The 18499-nt window shown below is 41.3% G+C and overlaps 1 protein-coding gene across 1 annotated transcript in view; it reads left to right on the top strand.

Annotated features, from left to right (window-relative positions):
- Positions 1-18499, top strand: part of LOC115056990 (solute carrier family 45 member 3) — a 28417-nt gene that overhangs the window by 4222 nt on the left and 5696 nt on the right. Inside the window, exons 2-4 of the mRNA XM_029523830.1 lie at positions 13249-13611; positions 16737-16927; positions 17021-17684. Of these exons, the coding sequence (XP_029379690.1) occupies positions 13464-13611; positions 16737-16927; positions 17021-17684 (1003 nt within the window). The 5' untranslated portion in view covers positions 13249-13463. The remainder of the gene's footprint in view (positions 1-13248; positions 13612-16736; positions 16928-17020; positions 17685-18499) is intronic.

An 18499-nucleotide genomic window follows, 5' to 3' on the forward strand; every position in this document is an offset into this window, starting at 1 on the left:
TTGGCACTGGTACAGCTCTCTAGTGGCCAACTGCTTTTCTCTTTAATCCTAATTTGCTGCTCTGTATTTCTGTCATTTCAACACATTTGAATGCACCACAATACAAGGGGTGAAATCTGACACTTTACAGCCATTTCTAAAAACTGAACCATTTAGTTAATTAAGGGTGCATATACATGGCTTTCAGTATGGCTAGCAACAATAACCATTTGTCTGCTGATGCATTTCTTTTCCCCGGTCACTGTGAAACCCTAGATTGAATGTTACAAGGAAACTATGTTTTGTTTAGTTTTTTTTTTACACTTAGATAATTGCATTACCTCCACAGATACTACATTGCTCATTACAATACCATGTAAGAATCAGTGTCCAAGACTTTGTACTTGATTCTATGATATTGTAGATGCCTTCAGACAAATTACTGTATAAACTGTATATTTTTTCTTGCTTTCAGTGATGTGAGTTTGACTTTACTTTAAGCTACTTATTTTGCACCAATCAATCTTGATCTCAAGTGATGCCATTTAGTTGGTGTAGGTTGTGTATGCAGAAATTGAAATCATCTGGGGGTGAGCTCTCTGAACTTGAGGCTAACGACTCAAGGCTTCAGTAGCTGCAGCTAACCTAACACACTGTTGACAACTGGGTTTTATAGTAAACTGCAAGCGGTTTGACAGATTTTGACACAATAGAGATGCAGATCCCCCCTTTATTAACTCTGAATGCTTTTGAGAATACTTAGTTACTCATAGCTAACATGGCTGGGCTCACTTCTTTACAGTAAGATCAATCAGTCTCAGTCTATTTGTGTTTTCTCACACTCTCATCCCCTCTGCTAATCTAATTTAATTTACTGGCTTAGTTCTGCCCACATGGTTCAAGTGTGGCGATTGCTGCGTGGCATTGCAGGCAAAACAGCCTCAGGTCCCGGTCTCATGAAAAGCAAAGGTTAGACTGCAAAGAAGTCTCACATTTTTTTGTAAATCCTCATTAATGAGAGGCACTACTTTGAGTTTCACATGGTCAAGCTGCTAAACAACAGTTGGAAGTTCAGACAAGTACAGACCCTGGAGCAGGGATAACACAGGATTGTCCTCAGACATTTTCCCATAGTGATAAGGACTTGGCCAGATGTTCGCAATCCCTATTCGCTCTCTCTGCAAGTCAGGGACACCCCAGAGAGTGAGTAAAGTAGTAGATCTGGTTGGGCGTTTAGTGTGCCAAGTTATGAATGACCTGCCTCTTCCTGAAAATACCAAGAAACACCAAGCTAAAAGGACAGTGAGAGAACTCCAAATTGATTTCGCTCTCTTTGAAGTTTGGCTCTGTGAATGGGAAAACAGCATATTATAAGACGCCACAGTAATCTCTTTTATGTAGTATACTGAAAGGGATGCTATTGAGTGTTTCAGGGAGACCTTTGATATGTGAGATCCTCAATGCCTTGTCAAGGGTTCAGGCTCATGATTTGAGTCAATTTGTGTGTGTGAGGGCTTTGATGCTTGTTTCTGTCGGACCAATGTTTTGTTCCAAATGTTTTATATAGCACACTTGGGGGATCAGCCATGATTGATCTGTCCCATGACAGTCTTTGCAGCTCACATAAGTATGAAAAAGTTGCCCGCTTGTACACATATGAACAAGGAGGCACATACACTCGATGACAAGTGGTAAAATGGTTTTTCCATCCTAGTTAGTGGTGTCCTGTTTGTGAACCTGTTTCAGTAGTTTGCTATGGTGTGTCCTGTGCATGGTCTAGACTAGAAAACATGATTTAAATGAAGGAAGGAAAGATTTGTCTTGATTACATGGCTCTTTTGTTGCTGGGCTTTTCATCTTGTCACGCTGATGACTGACATTTCTTATTTTCTTAGAGGGCTCGAAGTTGCCTTCCGCTGTTTAGTCAACATTTATGGGTTGGGCGCGCAAAGATAGTTATTTTGTAAAACCCTTCCTATTGTGTAACTGTGTTTTTATGCTGCTGTGTTGAGGGAAAGGCTATATTCTGTATGATGACAATTCTACTGTTGCACACTTTATGACTGTGGGTTGACTGTTGACTGACTGTTATTAAAATGAGCGTATGAGATGGAGATTGTGGGGAGTTGTGTTTCTGTGTGCCGGTTCATGCTTTCCTATGTATGCTACTCGTTATGAGCGAGGACTTTGGCCTTCCCTTCCTTTAGCATCTGGTTTGTGTAGCATTTGACTGAGGTGTTAATCATTGTGCCTGGGGCTGCTCCAGCTCTGACAACAGCTGTAAAAGGGAGATGACCTGTTGATGTCCATCTCTCCTTCTGTCTGTCAGTCCTCAAACTATATCCACACAGCTGGAAGGTTCATGACCATGTTGTTTCTAGTTTCTTGGAAGGAAGCTGGAACAACCTCCTTTATTGTATTTGTGCTCTCAGCTCTCAATTTTCTAGAAGTTTTGCAGAGACCCTACACTGTTTAGATATATATATATATATATATATTTTTTTTTTTTTTTTTTTTTTTTTTTTTCCCCTCTCAAAAAAGTTGTACCAACACGGCAAAGGTGCCGCTGCGTTGGTGACTGTGGGAACGACAAACTGGACACTTTTTCCCCTCTCTTCTGTATGCCCCCATCTTTGGTTAATTGGTTGCGCATGTGCTTTTCTTTCATTCTACTGTATAGATGCATGTTTGCTTTTACGGTTGAAAGCACCTCCGCTGCTGTCTCTTTCCCAGCAGAACAGAACACTAGATTGTTTTGGCTATCAGTGTGTGTAGTAAGGCAAATTAAACTTATCATTGCAGAGTACATACACCATTGTACTTTATGTACAGTGGAAACCAGCACTATTTGATTTGTGCTTTAGGCCAAAAATCAAAAGCTGTATCTAGCGAAACGAGTTTTAGAATTTAAGAATTTCTTTAAAAATGCAATTTCTCTTCTATTATCTTACCTCAATATTACACATCTTTTTCTCCATCAGTCAGTCAACATTTAAAAGTCTCTGTTCAGACAATGCAGTGTTTTTCCTGTTCTACAATAACCCAAACATATTCCTGTTAGGAAAACCCCATCTCTCAGCAGCTGAACTAATGTCCTGCTCTGAGGCTCCTTTTCAGGAAGAGACCCTACCAGCTAATAATGTTGTCTTTTCTTTTCTTTTTTTTTTTTCAGGGAACTTGAAAGCAGCCCTCTTTTAGTTGCTATTCCTGATGTTGTATTTGTTAGTCTACCTTTATGTAGCAAGATGAAGGTAGGTGTGTTACAGAGATTCTTCATGCGAATGTTCGTTATAAATATGTACAATAGCTATATAAAACTCATGAATATTTTTCGGTTTATGCGGTTCCCTGTTCTTCTTTTGTTTGTTCTGTTTCTTTAATTTTAACTTAACTTAATCATGTTGCGTAATATTGACTGCTATCCTAAGAGAAACATTACATGATCATTAAATTAACAAATTCTGTTAACTACAAATTATTTATTCCATTGTCAAATGTCTTGCTTACACATATAGCAGCTGGATACACCACTTAAGTCTGGTTGTGGTAATGGATGATATGAATGTATGTGTGTAGATTGTATCTGACTTCTGTTTAATATATTATCTGGCAGTTTGGCTCAGGTCAGACAGCGCTATGAAATGTATGGTTATGCAAGTTTCATAGTTGAAACACCCAGGAAACCATGTACCTAAGTAGCATAACACCTTAGGTACTTGTACTTACTACTTGTACAGTATTAAAAAATTCTGTGACTTTTCACTCCCCGTCTGCTATATCTTATCAAACATTGTACTTTCTGCTCCACTACATTTAACAGTTTAAGATTATCTTTACTATTTGAGGTGAAGTTTTACGCAGTGGGTAATTTAACAAGGTTAAAGGACAACACGTTGTGAGGATTAATCTGGTGGATTTCAAGCCTTTTGGCTTTTCACAAAAAACCAGTGACTAGTCAAGAACAAAGTTCAGATGCCTGTGAGTTATTAACAACTCCACTAAATAGCGACTTTGACCTCTGAACTTCTCACAAGGTTTCATTTCAATAGATGGTCAAATTATATTTATGAACAATATTTGACACCATGATTCAAATATTTATTTAAGAGTGCCGAATCTGCAATTCTTTATCAAGGAAAAACACTACAACATGAAATCAACTTGTATCTTTGTCAAGTTCTCTTCTCCTTTGTGGTGCACAAACTAACACGTGTAAAGCAGACTGTGCAAAGTATGATGGATTCAAAAGGGGATGTAACGTCATCTGTCATTCAACATTTCGTGATTGAATTTTAATTATTTATGATACTCTAGCATCTGTGACAGTTCTGTTGCAGTATGCAACAGATGGCCCCATATAAGTAAAACACTGATGGGATTCTTAAGCCTTAGGGGACTAAATGGAAGAGTCTGTTATGTCGTAGTATTGATCACTCCTAGAGAATGTTAACTGGTGCTCTTAAATGGTCATAGCGGCATTGCTAATCCTGTAGCTGCTACATGCTAAAGGCAATTTGGTATGTGTAGAAGCTCTGTGTTTAAGCATCAGTGTCACGTATTTATTTAAAGGTTAATTTGCCTTGGAAGCACAGAATGAGTGATTGAACCTTCACATCCCATCTTTAGTGCTATGTATAATGTGGGTGACATTTAAGTGTTATTGGGTCCTTGCTGCTATGCCAAGAGTACTGGCCCATGAGCTCTATTTTTGACGCACTGTTGTGGTTTCCTCAGTTTATCAAAGCAGAGAGCAGTGTGTTGTAGCTTTTTATGGGCATGTTGGGTTTGGCCAATGCTGCAGATGCCGGGTTTGTGGAATAGACTACCATGGAATTAAAGCCTTCTTGACATGCCCAGAGTGTTCATACATCTTTAGCCAAAGCCCTACTCAAGAACACGTACAATACAACAATAGAAACATTATCACTACATGTCAAGGGTTACAGGATTTGCAAAGTTTTGTTCCAGTTTATGCAGTAACAGAGCCATTTGTGGAAGGAGCTGTCAGTTGGTTGTGAAAATGTGTGACTATATGTAGGAGTTGAGTTTTGGGGAGTATCTTGACTGGGACCTCACTATTTCCTTTGCATGCTGCTTTTCTCTTACCTCTGTGCAGGTCTCCTGGACTGAGGCGCAAATAAAAGCTTTATGGAGTTTTCCATTCCAAGTTAATCATTACGCTACTATGTTTTTTTTTTTGTTTTTTTTTTTGGAGACATAGTATAGCTCATATTTGCGCTTGGGGTGGGCAATTGCAAACGGTGAGATAGATTTGCCAGGTATTCTAAAGGAAAGACGTTGCTGACTGTGTGCTTTTTATTTGTTCCAAATATATCTGAACAAATGATTCATGTTGGGGAAACATTTTTTGGAAGTCTGGACACAGGCATCCAAGCTGAGTTAGAGAGGCCCGGCCTTTCTCCAAAATGGGATTTTCAGAATTCTCTTAATTCCAGGCAAGCCGCTCCTGTTGCAGAGGGGAAGTGCTGCCAGCAGCCGTTCTCTGCACTCTGTCTTCATATTGATCTGCCTCTGGGCTCCACAAATGGAGATTCCTTAAAGCCAGCCGTAGTCTAATGACATTACTCAACACCCCCATCACTCCCACCCACCTTTCAGTAATCACCCTCCCCATTTTAGTTCTCCCTGTGCTCCACTTTCTTTCTTCCTCTCACTGTTATCAAATTAAAAGCTTTTCTATAGAGGGTTGGTCTTGGCCTGCAGGCGTAAGGTACAGACATGGCAGTGAGCTGGAGGTGGAGTAATACGATGTGTGTGAGAGTGTGAGAGAGCTATTGTGGGTGCATTTCTGCACGTGTGTGCATGTAGATGTCCACTCAAATAGGCTTATTGCTGTTTAAGCAAGTGAACCAGGAAAGGGGTTAAAGCAGTCCATGAGCTTGCAGTCATGCAGGAGCGTGAGCTTAACTAAGACGGGGAGAAAAGAAGGGAGGTAATGAGAGAGGGTGGGAGAGCTGCCCCTACTCTGATAGGCAGCTAAACATGATACTGGGTCAGGGGGTATAATACAGAACTTTTAGGGAGTGGTTATAGATAGTGAGACAGGAGGGCTGGGGGAGTGGCCTCTGTGTGGGGTAGTTAGATCATATCAATTCATGCTTTGTTTCCCTAGTACCAGTTGTGCTCCTACTACACAACACAGGTGAGTGTGTATCTCTGTTAACTTTATATGTCAGATCAAGTTTTTGGTCTAAATATTGCCTCTAAAGGAGAACCTTGAGGAAAGAGGAAACAAGTCATTTTTGTGAGACAGACACAGACAGAAAGGGACAAGATTCCTCAAGTGCTTTGGGATTTTCCCCAATTCCCACCTTACAGGCTTAGGCACAGAAGAAAGGGAGGGAGGAAGAATAATGGGAGGGATGTAAAGAAGGTTGGCTAAATAAGAGAGGAGGGAACAGGGGGACACTGAAAGAAGGAGGATAAAAAAAGAGTCAGACTCTTGAGCAAAGAGTCGAAGCAGGTGGTCAAAAGTGTTGCTGCAGATATGCTCCGCAAGTCAGTGGAGAGTGGTGATTGGATAAACAACTACTAGCCTTTAAAATAGATTAGATACTCAGCAATGCAAGACTGTAGATTTTGAGCTTCACTTCTTTGGCTGGTGAGTATCTCATGGATTTTCTATTATCACAGATAGTTTTCCTGCTGTGTAAAAGGCCGGAGATGTCAATGGTTAGTGTGCAGGAAAACAAAAGATTTAATGCATTTTTTTCTATGTCAAAGTGTAAGTCATGTATTTGGCATCTTGAATTTCTAGATGCTGACGTTATAGATAATTAATTAATCAACCTCTGAATTGGATGGGGGGTTATATTATCAAAGTGTGTTATGTGTGTATATAAGAGATGCCAATGTTTCTTGGTGGGGGGAAAAGGGGTTTCAGCAGTTTCTGATTTGTCACAAGTTACTTGGATTTTTAATAATGAACAGAAATTGGCAGCGTTTAGGCAGAAAAATACAAAACAGCTGTGTCTGTGTGTGAGAGAAATATTCATAAGTGTGATTATAGTTTTTCTGTATCCAATATATACAAGTTCTTGCTTGTATGTCACAGCACAGTGCAGATCAGAAATACCATCTCACAGCAATTAACTGGTGGGTGATAAAACTTAATTAAAATTTTCACCACGCTATTAACAAAATGTAAACATACCTGATCATGGATGAATGAAACCTCATTAGCATTTGCGCTCCCCATTATTAGTTCTTTAATCTTAACACAATAGAGTTGTGGTGTCTGGAAAGCCAAAGTCACAGGAGGCACATTATCAACCAAAATGACTCACAAGAGGCTACATGGCTGAACTCTGCTGCACTCCATTGTTGTGCTATTTGCATGACTCAGAATGATAACAGTCACCTCCTTGAGCTGTAGCTGGCTTCATTGTGGATAGAACTGCAGGCTTCCCTCAATTCACCCTACACACCTTAATGCCATACCAAGGCCACCCAAAAATGGCTTGCATTTGTTTCATTTTGTCTCTTAGTCTGTATGCCTTCTCAGTTGTCAGTTGTCAGATAACAACTAATGCTTTTTAAAACTTTAGGTTTAGTCTTGGGTCCACTGGCATAGAGATGCTATTGAAAGCTATGTTGAGGTGTCCTTGTCCTCTTAATAAATGAATAATGACTTCAGATGCTTTGATAATATATTCTAAATTAAACCAGAACTTATATGCTCTCACTAAAATAATTTTTGAAGACACTTTTAAATTCTTATTTTCAAAGCCATGAAGTATTAGCTTCCTGTCATCTTTTTGGTCTAAACTTAACGGACATATTGAGTCATCGTCTTAATGAGGTTCAGAGATAAAAGGAGTACTTCACATTTTGGCACTGCATAGTCGTTAGACCCTCCAGAAATACGACAAGGTTGTCTTTCCTTCTTCGATATAAGAAGTACATCCCTCATCTTTTCTACTCAAACAGGCACAACTTCAAAACGAGTGGTGAAAGACTGACTTTCATTTAACAAGCCAGCAGAGTACAGACGGAGAATATTAGCAGCAGACCCTGCTCCTACTGCTGGCACTGTCTTTGAAATTTTAGGTTGGTCACATGATTTGTGGTGAAAGGCAGGGTCAGAAGTCACAGTGACGGATGTGGGCTTAAGATTACAGGCTGGGGGGGGTAAGGGTCAGCCTGGTCATGGCTGCCTTTCAAGTGAGCAGAGGCACAACACAAACCAAAGGCTAAACTTACTATTGAAGTAGTTTAAAGATGCTCCATGTTATCAACCTGTCAGTAACCAGTATGATGCCAGATATCTGATGATGTGCTAGTCTCATGACAGGCCATATAAACAATGCAAAACATCGGGTATAGATGAATATAGGATATGTTATTAATTGGTTATAGACACATTCAATAATTTCAATTGTTCATATGTAAACGTTAGGATTACGTGAACTCTGCATTAGAGCAATTTATGCATGGGAGTTGTCAGCAGAGTAGTAAAAGTTGAAATATCAGTTGATGAGTAATTACTGAATATGGGAGCAATTGGGAGAAACGTAGATGTCATGAGCAAGACTGGTAGAGAATGAAATGGTAAGTGTCCGTCACACTTTGTATTGAGTATAACTGTTGTATCTAACGAATGACGAAGTTATGTCAATATCGCACAAAATGATGGTATCACGATGCCAGATAAAAGGTCTCAGAGATTTTGTTTCAGTTACTGTTTCACTATCTCCTTAAGTGTAATTGGTCTTTTTGTTGGTTGCATACAGATAAGTTCCAGAGTCTCTGTGCACTTTGCCAAATTCATATTTTACAACCAATTTATTTACCATAAAAGACTAGGTGCACTATATAAATTGTGGCATATTCTTGTGGCAATGATAATTGTGGTGAAAATGTGATCTTGTCACAGCCCTATACACAACACTTTGGATTAACGCAAAGGTTGCCTTTTTAAATGCTTTTGTTGTTCTTTACTTCTAATATCAGGTAGAGGCCTGGAATTTACCCTGAGGACATGTACAAGACTGTCTCAAAGGAACCTACCTGAAAGGCATGCTCTGAGTGTGACACTTCTTAGTGAAGACAACGCAGAGCTGGCTCTGTTGCAGCAATGCAAGAAATGCATTGTTCATTAAGAGTTGGTCCAGCTCCACTTGTTTGTTACTTGGAGAACAGAGAAGGATTTGCTGAGCGTGAGCCAGCAAAGCAGTCAACATAAAGGCTGCTCCTGTTGTCACTCCGTGCAGACGGTCCGTTCCATTAATGTGAAGGAACTCAAAAGGAAGAAGCCACAGTGTAGCAGCCATTCAGTTTGAACCAGACACACAGCCAGGCCCTCCTGCTGAGGTTTCTGCAGCCACATCCTCCACTGTGCTTGTGGCTCTGATGTCATCTCAGAGCTATTCACCCCCCCCCCCCCCCCCCCCCCCCCCCTTTTTTTTTTAACCAAACCAGGCTGTCTGTTGGGAGACCCCACACCCCAGCCCGCCCAACCCTTTTCTGTATCCTACCATCTATGAATATCTATGAATGTACGTTAATAAACGAGGTGAAAATAGACTTCAATCTTCAATATATTTATATATCACTCCCTGCTTTGTACTCGGAGAATACTGCTCAGTCATAAGTTGTTTTTTTTTTTTGGGGCGGGGGGCACTGCATCTGAATAGAGGTTGGTAATGGAGCAGTGGGAGAACTGAGGCAGACCCTCACCTGCCTTACCAGCTTGGCTCAGCTTGTAATGTTTGTAATATGTAAGGTGGCATGGATAATTTTTTACTTAACAGTATGTAGGTGTGTCTGTGTCTCCAAGGCTATGGGAAGACGATGAAGGGCATGACTGGAATACATCAGAGTCAGAGGTGTCATTAAGCAAGCGATGGAATGACTGTGTGGGTTGGCTGAGCGTGTTTCTCTTTTCTGTCCTGTGAGCTTGAGAGCTTTTCTGTTTTTCAATAGCACCGCAAAAGAATGGCTAAGGAATTCCACTTTTAAAACAAGCAAGTGGATTTAAAATTTTTATATATATGATTTTGAAGTGATTAAATGGACTGTTCTGCACTACTTTCACTGTCTTTCTTGATCCCGCAACTATCTTCCACTCCTTCCATCCTCTACCCTCATCCCTGTCCTAACCATAATTTGCCACCACCACTTGGGTAAGAACTTGAGCAACCATTCAATTTGCTAAAACCTGGAATGTGACTTTCATTTGGGCATGCATGCAGACAAGCCACGTCTGCTTGGGTAGACAAATCAGATTTTTCTTGCCGCTCCGGGTCACTCTGTTTTCGGTGAGAAAGTCTGACGGAGTGTCAGCTGTGGCAGCAATAGAAAACCTTCACACTGAAAGTCAGTAGACCCATAAAGGCATAACCAGTCGTGGGCAGATATGTCAAAAGAGTCTTCTTAGAATGCAGGTCAGAGATTAGACTGACCTCAGGGATGGAGTAAGGACATGGGCGAAATGCATGGGAGAGGGAGGGGGAACGTACATTGACACACAAAATATGTGGGTAGGGGGTTGTAGCGGCCAGACAGGCCGTAGGGGCAAAGGCTGGTCCCCTGATGGGTGTCTTTCAGTGTGCCCAGGGAGGCTGGGAATGAGATCTGACGGGTGTGAAATGGTCCTCTCTCTCAGTGACCCAGGCCCTTGCTCGGTCCAGCCTGCTAACACTGTTGCTTTGTCCTTCAGATTCTCAAACAGCTTGTATTTCAAAGGACTGGGAATGTATGAATGCTGTAGGCACTCATGGCATCATTGATGACATTCATTTAATGTCCTAAATCATAATGATGTGAAGGTCATGACATTCTGCGTTGATGACAGACACTACTTGTTACAACTCTCAAGCACTCTAGAGTCTAATTTAAACATTCAGAATAGATAGAATGATAGAGATGCTTTGATTTTAATACAGGTTGGCTTTTATTTATACCATTAAAAAAATCTCTTTATTTTACTTGTTAAATCTATACTCTATATTTCCTGTTTTGTCCTTTCATCAGCTTGTTGAGTACGTGTGAAAGAGCATATTGTTTTCAACCTCACATGGTACAAGCGTTTCTTTGGAATACAGTATGAGTCCGATCAGATCAGTCACTGAGCTAAGTGTACTTCTGTGATGAGCAAAGTCGTGTTGGAGATGATGACATCCATTTTGTTTGCTGGGAGAGAACAGATGGGCAGCATTGGCAGAGAAATGTCACACAAAATGCAAATATAGCACCTTGTTGTTTATGTGTCTGTGGCTGTTCTGACTGTTCCTGCTCTTCCCGTCTGCATTAAAAGAACACACTTCGTTCGGGAATGATGACGATACTAATAATCTTTAGGTTTATTCTTGCTCGTTGAGAAGATGTAAATGAATGCACACTTATTTAGGACTGCCTGATACATTTAATGAAGATTTGTGGCTCCATCAATCTGCCTCCTCCATTGTTTCTTTTCACAGTTTAAATTGCTCTTGATTAGTTTGTGTAATATGCTTATTGTCTACTGAATTGTCACACCAAATACTTGACCTCTGATGCAGAAGCTGCAGACAACGCCCATAGATAAACTGACTCATGTTGTGCTTTTCTATTTTTTTCTCCTCCTGATGAAAATCTGTTTCAATTTAAAATTATTCACTCCAAAAATGTAAGACGGGATTTAGAGTGAATAGAACAGAATAAACAGTACAATAATCTAATGGAATGCAACGGAGAAAGTGAGGTTTTTGGAAAAGTTATCCCTCGAGAAGAAGTATCTTGTCATTGTAGTGTAGTGTGTGTACACAACATAGCAAAGTCTCAATTACTGAGGCTCATCCTGGTGGTTTTCTTGGCCTTACTAGACTTTTGTTTACACACACAGTGCCTTTGAGACACAGCCAGTCACTATGTTTACATGACACCTAAACCAACACCCCCCCCACCCCCCCACCCCAATTATTGCATTACTCCAACTAAAACTGGACTTTCAAAGTACATGTAAACGTTTTAGGTTGACTGAAATCAAATTTTTAATAGTGGGACTAACACACCCAGATAATGCAATTGAAAGTCGAGCTACTGCTGCATGTATGTAACATGTATGTAACAGGCGGACTGGAGCTGGAGGAGGTGATCTGCATGTGCTTAAGTTTCGCGCCAAACAGCGTCTTAAACGTAGGAGGTCAGACAAAAGAAGCCGACTAACTGCTAACGCGTTGAACATGGCAAAGTCTGCAGCAAAAGCTCATTTCATTCGTCTTTCGTTCTTTCCACCTCTGTTGTGGTCTGTGATGTCATAGGTCAATCGGTAGTAGCCCATTACCCACAAGCCAAAAGAGTGCATATTGCCACTTGTCACAGCGGAGGCCACATGATTTCAACAAATAAATTGATTTCACTACCGTGGATGTATACCAGGACAATAACAGAAGTCCAATTAGATGACTTTATTGCGCTACAGCTGAAGCTTGACTTAACTGTGCATGCAAACGTACTGAGTGACTTGAATGTAATTTTTCCTGTATCTGTCCCAATACAGGTTTCTTTCCTTTAACCTTGTGCGGTGAAACATGCTGAATCGTATCACCCGTCCCACATTAGACTTTATCTCCTGTCTTACCGTCTCGCTCTAGTGAGATGTCTTCAGGTGCTTAAGACTGTGTCACATGCTCTTAGCTCAACAATAGCACTAATAGGTTGAAGATTTCTTTAAGAAGCACTCTCACATATGACTAAAATTGCAATCAGAGTTTAATAATGTGGATAATGACAGGGTCAGTTCAAGGAAGGCTGGATTTTAGATCCACCCAGTAATACTAGTTATTATGGGGGAGTGAAATGGAGAAATCATGGGAATAGAGATGGGAAATTAAACTCGTTTTTGCAAAGTTTGACTTTTGAAAATCTACCATGCATATTTTTGAAAAGTAAAAAAGACAAGCAAAGCAGCAGAGGGAGATGGAATTATCTTGGCAAATGGCTTGATGTTTTTGCCACGTCGCTCCAGCTGACTCATCTCCTCTGTCTGCCTGTTGTTATTCTTGCTGTCCTGAAGCTATTGGTGAGGAGATCTGAAAATACATCATCATATCATGTCACACTGACATTCCCCATGCAATCCTGAGTGTAGTAGCCTGGCAAGAACTCATCCAATGTGGTATGCCTTGTTTGAAATGATGGAAAATTGTATCCTTTATACTGCCATACAGAGGCCGTTTGAAGTTTTGTATTTCATTTTGTTCTTCTGCAAAATTGTTTACATTTCTTGCATACATTTCTTCTCTTTGCTGCTCTTTCTTTCTTCAGATTCAGAATGCTGAGAAGAGGATGAATCTTCCAGGTCATCTGAGACATCCACGTGTCTTTGCTGCTGTCCCTCCTCGACAGCCCTCTTGTCCCACTGGGGCACCATCTGCCTCCTCACGCTCCCCCCAACACCCCTGACTGACTCCCTCCCCCCTCCCCTGCCCCCAGTAGTGGTCATCCCGAAAGGGAGAAAAGGCGAGCCAGCCCCTGTAAATATGCCTGGATGGAGGTCTCAGTGGCGTCTCGTCCTGTTGAACTCCCTGACCTGTGGCCTGGAGATCTGTGTGGCAGCTGGGATCACATATGTGCCTCCACTGCTGCTGGAGGCTGGGGTGGAGGAGCGCTACATGACCATGGTGCTAGGTAAGGTCTTGGTGAAGCCTTAAATAGGGGGATCAGGTTACCAGACTCCTTTGCTTCCTTCCGTCTGTGTATGCAAAAACACGGATTTTGTCTCATTGTCTGTTAACATGTATGCTCTCATCATTGTCTCCTTGTCCCTCTCTGACAAGGTATTTATTAAACTTGACAGGTAGAGCCAGCCTTGTTCACATGCACACATACTGACACATGCTCAAGGATAGACTTTTAGGATTCTCCTCTGGCTTGTTGACTGACCACACAAGTGATTGTTTCTCGTCTGAGTGTTTCAGATTATGGATTTCTGTAGTCCTTGAGTGCCACATATTTGCTTTCTAGTGCTAATTAATTAATTATATTCTATTTTACTCAAGTGCTTTGTTTGCTGCTGCTGCTGCACTGATGCAATTGCACAAATAGTAATTTCTTTCACTATTCGCAAATACATATATCAGTTTTATAAAACGGAATAGGCTGTATCCTTCAAGAAATATATAATATACATGACCTTTTTTGTAAATTTGATTTGTATGTAAAATATGTGACCTTGTCCAGTGGTATTCCAGTGGTAATTTTTGTGGTGGTGGTGGGGTGTCTTATAGGGACAGGACTATGGCTTAGGGCTGCTGTCTTCTTTCAGGTCATAAAGACATAATTGAGGTTGAATCAGTGGCCAAATCACCTGTTGTTTTGTTGAGGTGGTAATAAGGCACTAATTGAAAGGCAGCAGGAGAGGAAAAGACAACTCTAAGCTCATCAGTTCACACCTGGTATTAGAATGTGTCAACACATCACAAGCATCTCAGGTGGCCACTTGTGATCGGATGTGACCTCCCCACTCTATATACAAGAAACACATTAGCTTATTTTCTTATTCTTGCCCTTTTTTTTAAGCCAGTCTAACATCATTCAGCCAATGTATTTATGAAACAAGGCAAGTGAGCAGGTAAAGGAGGATGTAGAAATTCAAAAGCAGATTCCATATCTGCAGAACTTCAGGTATTGACCTGAGGAAAACAATTCTCTTTGAAAACATTGTGTTACTTTGATATTATTTTTTGAATAGGGTTACACATTATTGATCTGTATTAGGGAGCATTGGGAAACAATCAGCTGTATAATACCAAACATTATCTTTGCTGACTGAACTATTACAGTCAACTGGAGGGAGTTGTAACTGTGATTTAAATGAGATTCATTATTTTATGGGTTAATCCAGAATTCATGTCTTCTGTTGTGTGCTTCGGGAAATAAAGGTGAAAAGTAAGGTATCATTGTAAAAGCATTGGCTGGCTGCTCTACTACATACAAATACAAATACACTCTGGAATATGTGCTGCTGATGACTGCACCATTATATAAGGAAAATGTTTAATTTAGTTTATTTTTATTATTAATTTAGCTTGTGAATTGGATTGGAATCCGACTTTTCAGACCTAATATTTTAATTTTCCAAGGGTATTTGGAAATCATGGATATATTTACACACTGTAACTGGGTTTGCTAGTAGTGATGTCAAAAGTTGCACCCTGCCAGTCAAAATGGCCCTCACATGGCCTTCACTCAAGGCACTTCTTTTAGACATTGTCTTGTGCATTTCTCCAAAACCAAAAGCCTCAATGTGAACAGAAGAGACTGTTCAGGTAGAACGATTCAACAATATACACTTCTGCTCCTGTGTTTATTTAACAGCTGCTATTGTTATGAAGAGAAATGATTTCATTGTAGAGTTCCTCCCAAACAGCCTGCACTGAAAGCTAATCTGGAAATGGTACTCAACCTGATTCTCATCTTGCTGTATTATAATGGAGTCCCTTAGTGTTACTAGAATGAAGATAGATATTGTGTGTTGTGGGAGGCTTAAAGCTAATTTCCCCAAGCAGCAGTGTCAGGTTCTCAGATGGCTGCTTTCTACTTTATCTAACAGCCATTTGTTGGCTACTTCATCCTCCAGTTGTTACTTTCTTTCTCTAGTTTCCTCTCTGCTAGTGAGAGAAGATATTTGCTTCTTTTTTAGCAATGCGGCATCCATTACTTGTAAATTTAGGTTCGTATTAAGTAACAAAACACAGTGTGGAATGTGACAGATTTTGTATGGGTCAATGATAATGTGTGGATTAGGGTTTGGGTAGCACACTGATTTGTGTATGTGATGTAGTATGGTAGTGAGAGTGAGTGTTGGTTTTAAGACAGGCAGCCATAGAGCTGTAGACTGCCTGTCTGACATGTTTGGCTTTTTTAGATATACTGCCTGTCTCTCTCTCTGCGCCCGTCTATCTCCCTCTGTTTCCGTGTCTTGGCAGACTGAATTAGGAGCACAAATGGATCTTTGTGAAGTATTAGCTATGCTGCTTTATTGTGATGTGATGCTGCGGAATGGTGTTTTGATGAACAGGTCCTTATAATGTTTGTACTTGACTACTGACAGACAGCTTTACACAGATCATTGCAATGAGAGAGACTGAATGAGAAGTAGTGTAGCTATCTGTAATGAAAACTCCACGGGGTGCCTTTAAATGTCAAACTCTTGCCCCAATATCTGGTCATTTTAGATAATGCATGTATCTGTATGCAAACAGCCATTGCGCCATGGTGTGTTCCAATTAGCCAGCCCTGGGCACCTGAGGGGGTGAGCTGATGATGGGTTACCTTCGGGCACCAGGCCATCTGTAGGAATCATCACCAGCAGTCAGGGGTGATACGGAGCTTAGCAAATACAGACGGTACACCCCCTGGTAGTGCAGCAAAGAAGAATCAGACAAGTCTAGTGAAAGATGGAAAAACCTCAGTCAACCAGTTTACAGTATAACCAGTAGCTGTTCTAAGCCAAAAAATGTCAGAGATGTACAGGCATGTTTTTTTTGTGTGGGTGTGTAGGCACTCACTGATAGCAAACAGTGGAAGCGAAATTTGTGTTTTAAGTTCTGATACCTCAAAGTTCCACAGACGTGTTTTGCAAAGAAAATACCAACTGTGAATGTCCCTTTATGCCGCATTGCTTTTAACATTGTCCTTGTCACTGTTTTTTGATGTTTCTCTTCTGCAGATTCTGTGTTTGTTTGGTTGTTTGTTTGTTTTTTTTTATGTTGACTGATTCCCTCTGTCCTTTTCGCTGCTTCTGTTTACAGGTATTGGTCCAGTGCTTGGGCTCCTATTTATCCCTCTGATCGGCTCAGCCAGTGACCACTGCAACAGCAGTTATGGCAGACGGCGGCCTTTCATCTGGCTTCTGTCCTTCGGAGTCCTCCTTGCACTTTTCATCATTCCCCATGCTGACGTCCTGGCTGCTCGTCTTACCTGGGGTGGGCGCACCCTTCAGGTAGCAGAACTGTTTGATTGTTTTGTTGAGTTCTAGCTACAAAGCAGACTAGGCAAATTAACTGATGTTGTTGTGGTCATGTTTTTGCAACAGGTGGGCTTCCTTATCTTTGGTGTGGGACTCCTTGACTTTTGCGGGCAAGTGTGCTTCACACCATTGGAGGCTCTTTTGTCTGACCTATACCGAGACGAGGAAGACTGTGGCCAAGCCTTCGCCATGTTTTCCTTCATGGTCAGCTTGGGAGGATGTGTGGGTTATTTGCTTCCTGCACTGGACTGGAGTCGTGGGATACTTTCTGTTTACCTAGGAAGCCAGGCGGAGTGCCTCTTCTCCCTCCTCATCCTCATCTTCATCTCCAGTGTACTTATCACCATGAAGGTGTCTGAGGAACCCTCATTTGCCAGTGGTGGCTTGGCGGGGTCTGGATCTTTGCTGGAGTCAGGGGCTGGTGCTATGGAGGCTGGCCGGTGTGGCGTGCCACGCTCGTGCTGTTACCTGCTGAAGTGCAAGCTGAGGCTTCTGAAGTCTGGGCCCCTGCTGTGCTTACTGAGAACGTGTTGGTCAATGACTCCAGCTATCTACAGGAGTTACTGCCATGTCCCACGAGTGATGAGGCAGCTGTGTGTGGCTCAGCTCTGCAGCTGGATGGCTGTCATGTCTTTTATGCTTTTCTACACAGACTTTGTGGGGGAAGGCCTGTATGAAGGCGTGCCCAGCGCATTACCAGGAACTGTGTCCAGGCAGAGATATGATGAAGGTGAGACTTTCTTCGTGCCACCTGTTGCATTTGTTAATGCAAGCTTATTTCGCTTGTCTTGAACTGAAATATTTCTGAATGTGTTGGTATATGCACTAGATATTATGTGTTGACATCTGCACAGAAGTTCTTATTGATTTAGTTTCATTGTGAAGAAAAGTTTTTCATCACATAGTAGGATGGCATGAAGCAATGTTCTGTTGAACGATCGAGATGTCCCTGAGCTTTTCTCATCATGTATTTACCTTCCCTGCCTGCCCGCATAGCTTGCTTGAAGTTTAACCTGGCTGAGCAGTTTGCCTTGTCACAGCTAGGCAGGATGCACTCACATTCCTTGGGCACAGGTGGACGACAGAGACAGAGCCTGTGTTCCTACATGTCTACGTGCCTTCCTGCTGCCCTCATATTGGCCCTCTGTCAAGTTATCAGACGTATACAGCCAAGACTGGTTTTAACATATGCAAGACTTAAAGTAACGCACATTTTGTGACGTAATCCCTATTAAACAACAAACGGATCCTTCGGTGATTATGTTTAAGCCAGTCAAACCACTCCGAGGTACTTCAGGTATTAATGTCGACTACTGCACTTGAGAAATTGTAAACAAATCGACACAGTCTTATCCTTTCCTGTACTGTTAATCAAAGGTTTGCCACTAATCCTGCTACTGGATTTGGGCTTATTCAAAGCAAATGAGGGCTGTCAGATTTCACCTAAATATAATCTTTAGACTAAATAAAGACTCTAAGGAAGGGGTCAGCTACCTTCAGCATTAAAAGAGCCATTTGGGTGCGATTCCCTTCAAATAAAACTCC

Source organism: Echeneis naucrates, chromosome 16 (assembly GCF_900963305.1).
Source record: "Echeneis naucrates chromosome 16, fEcheNa1.1, whole genome shotgun sequence".
Taxonomy (NCBI): Eukaryota; Metazoa; Chordata; class Actinopteri; order Carangiformes; family Echeneidae; genus Echeneis; species Echeneis naucrates.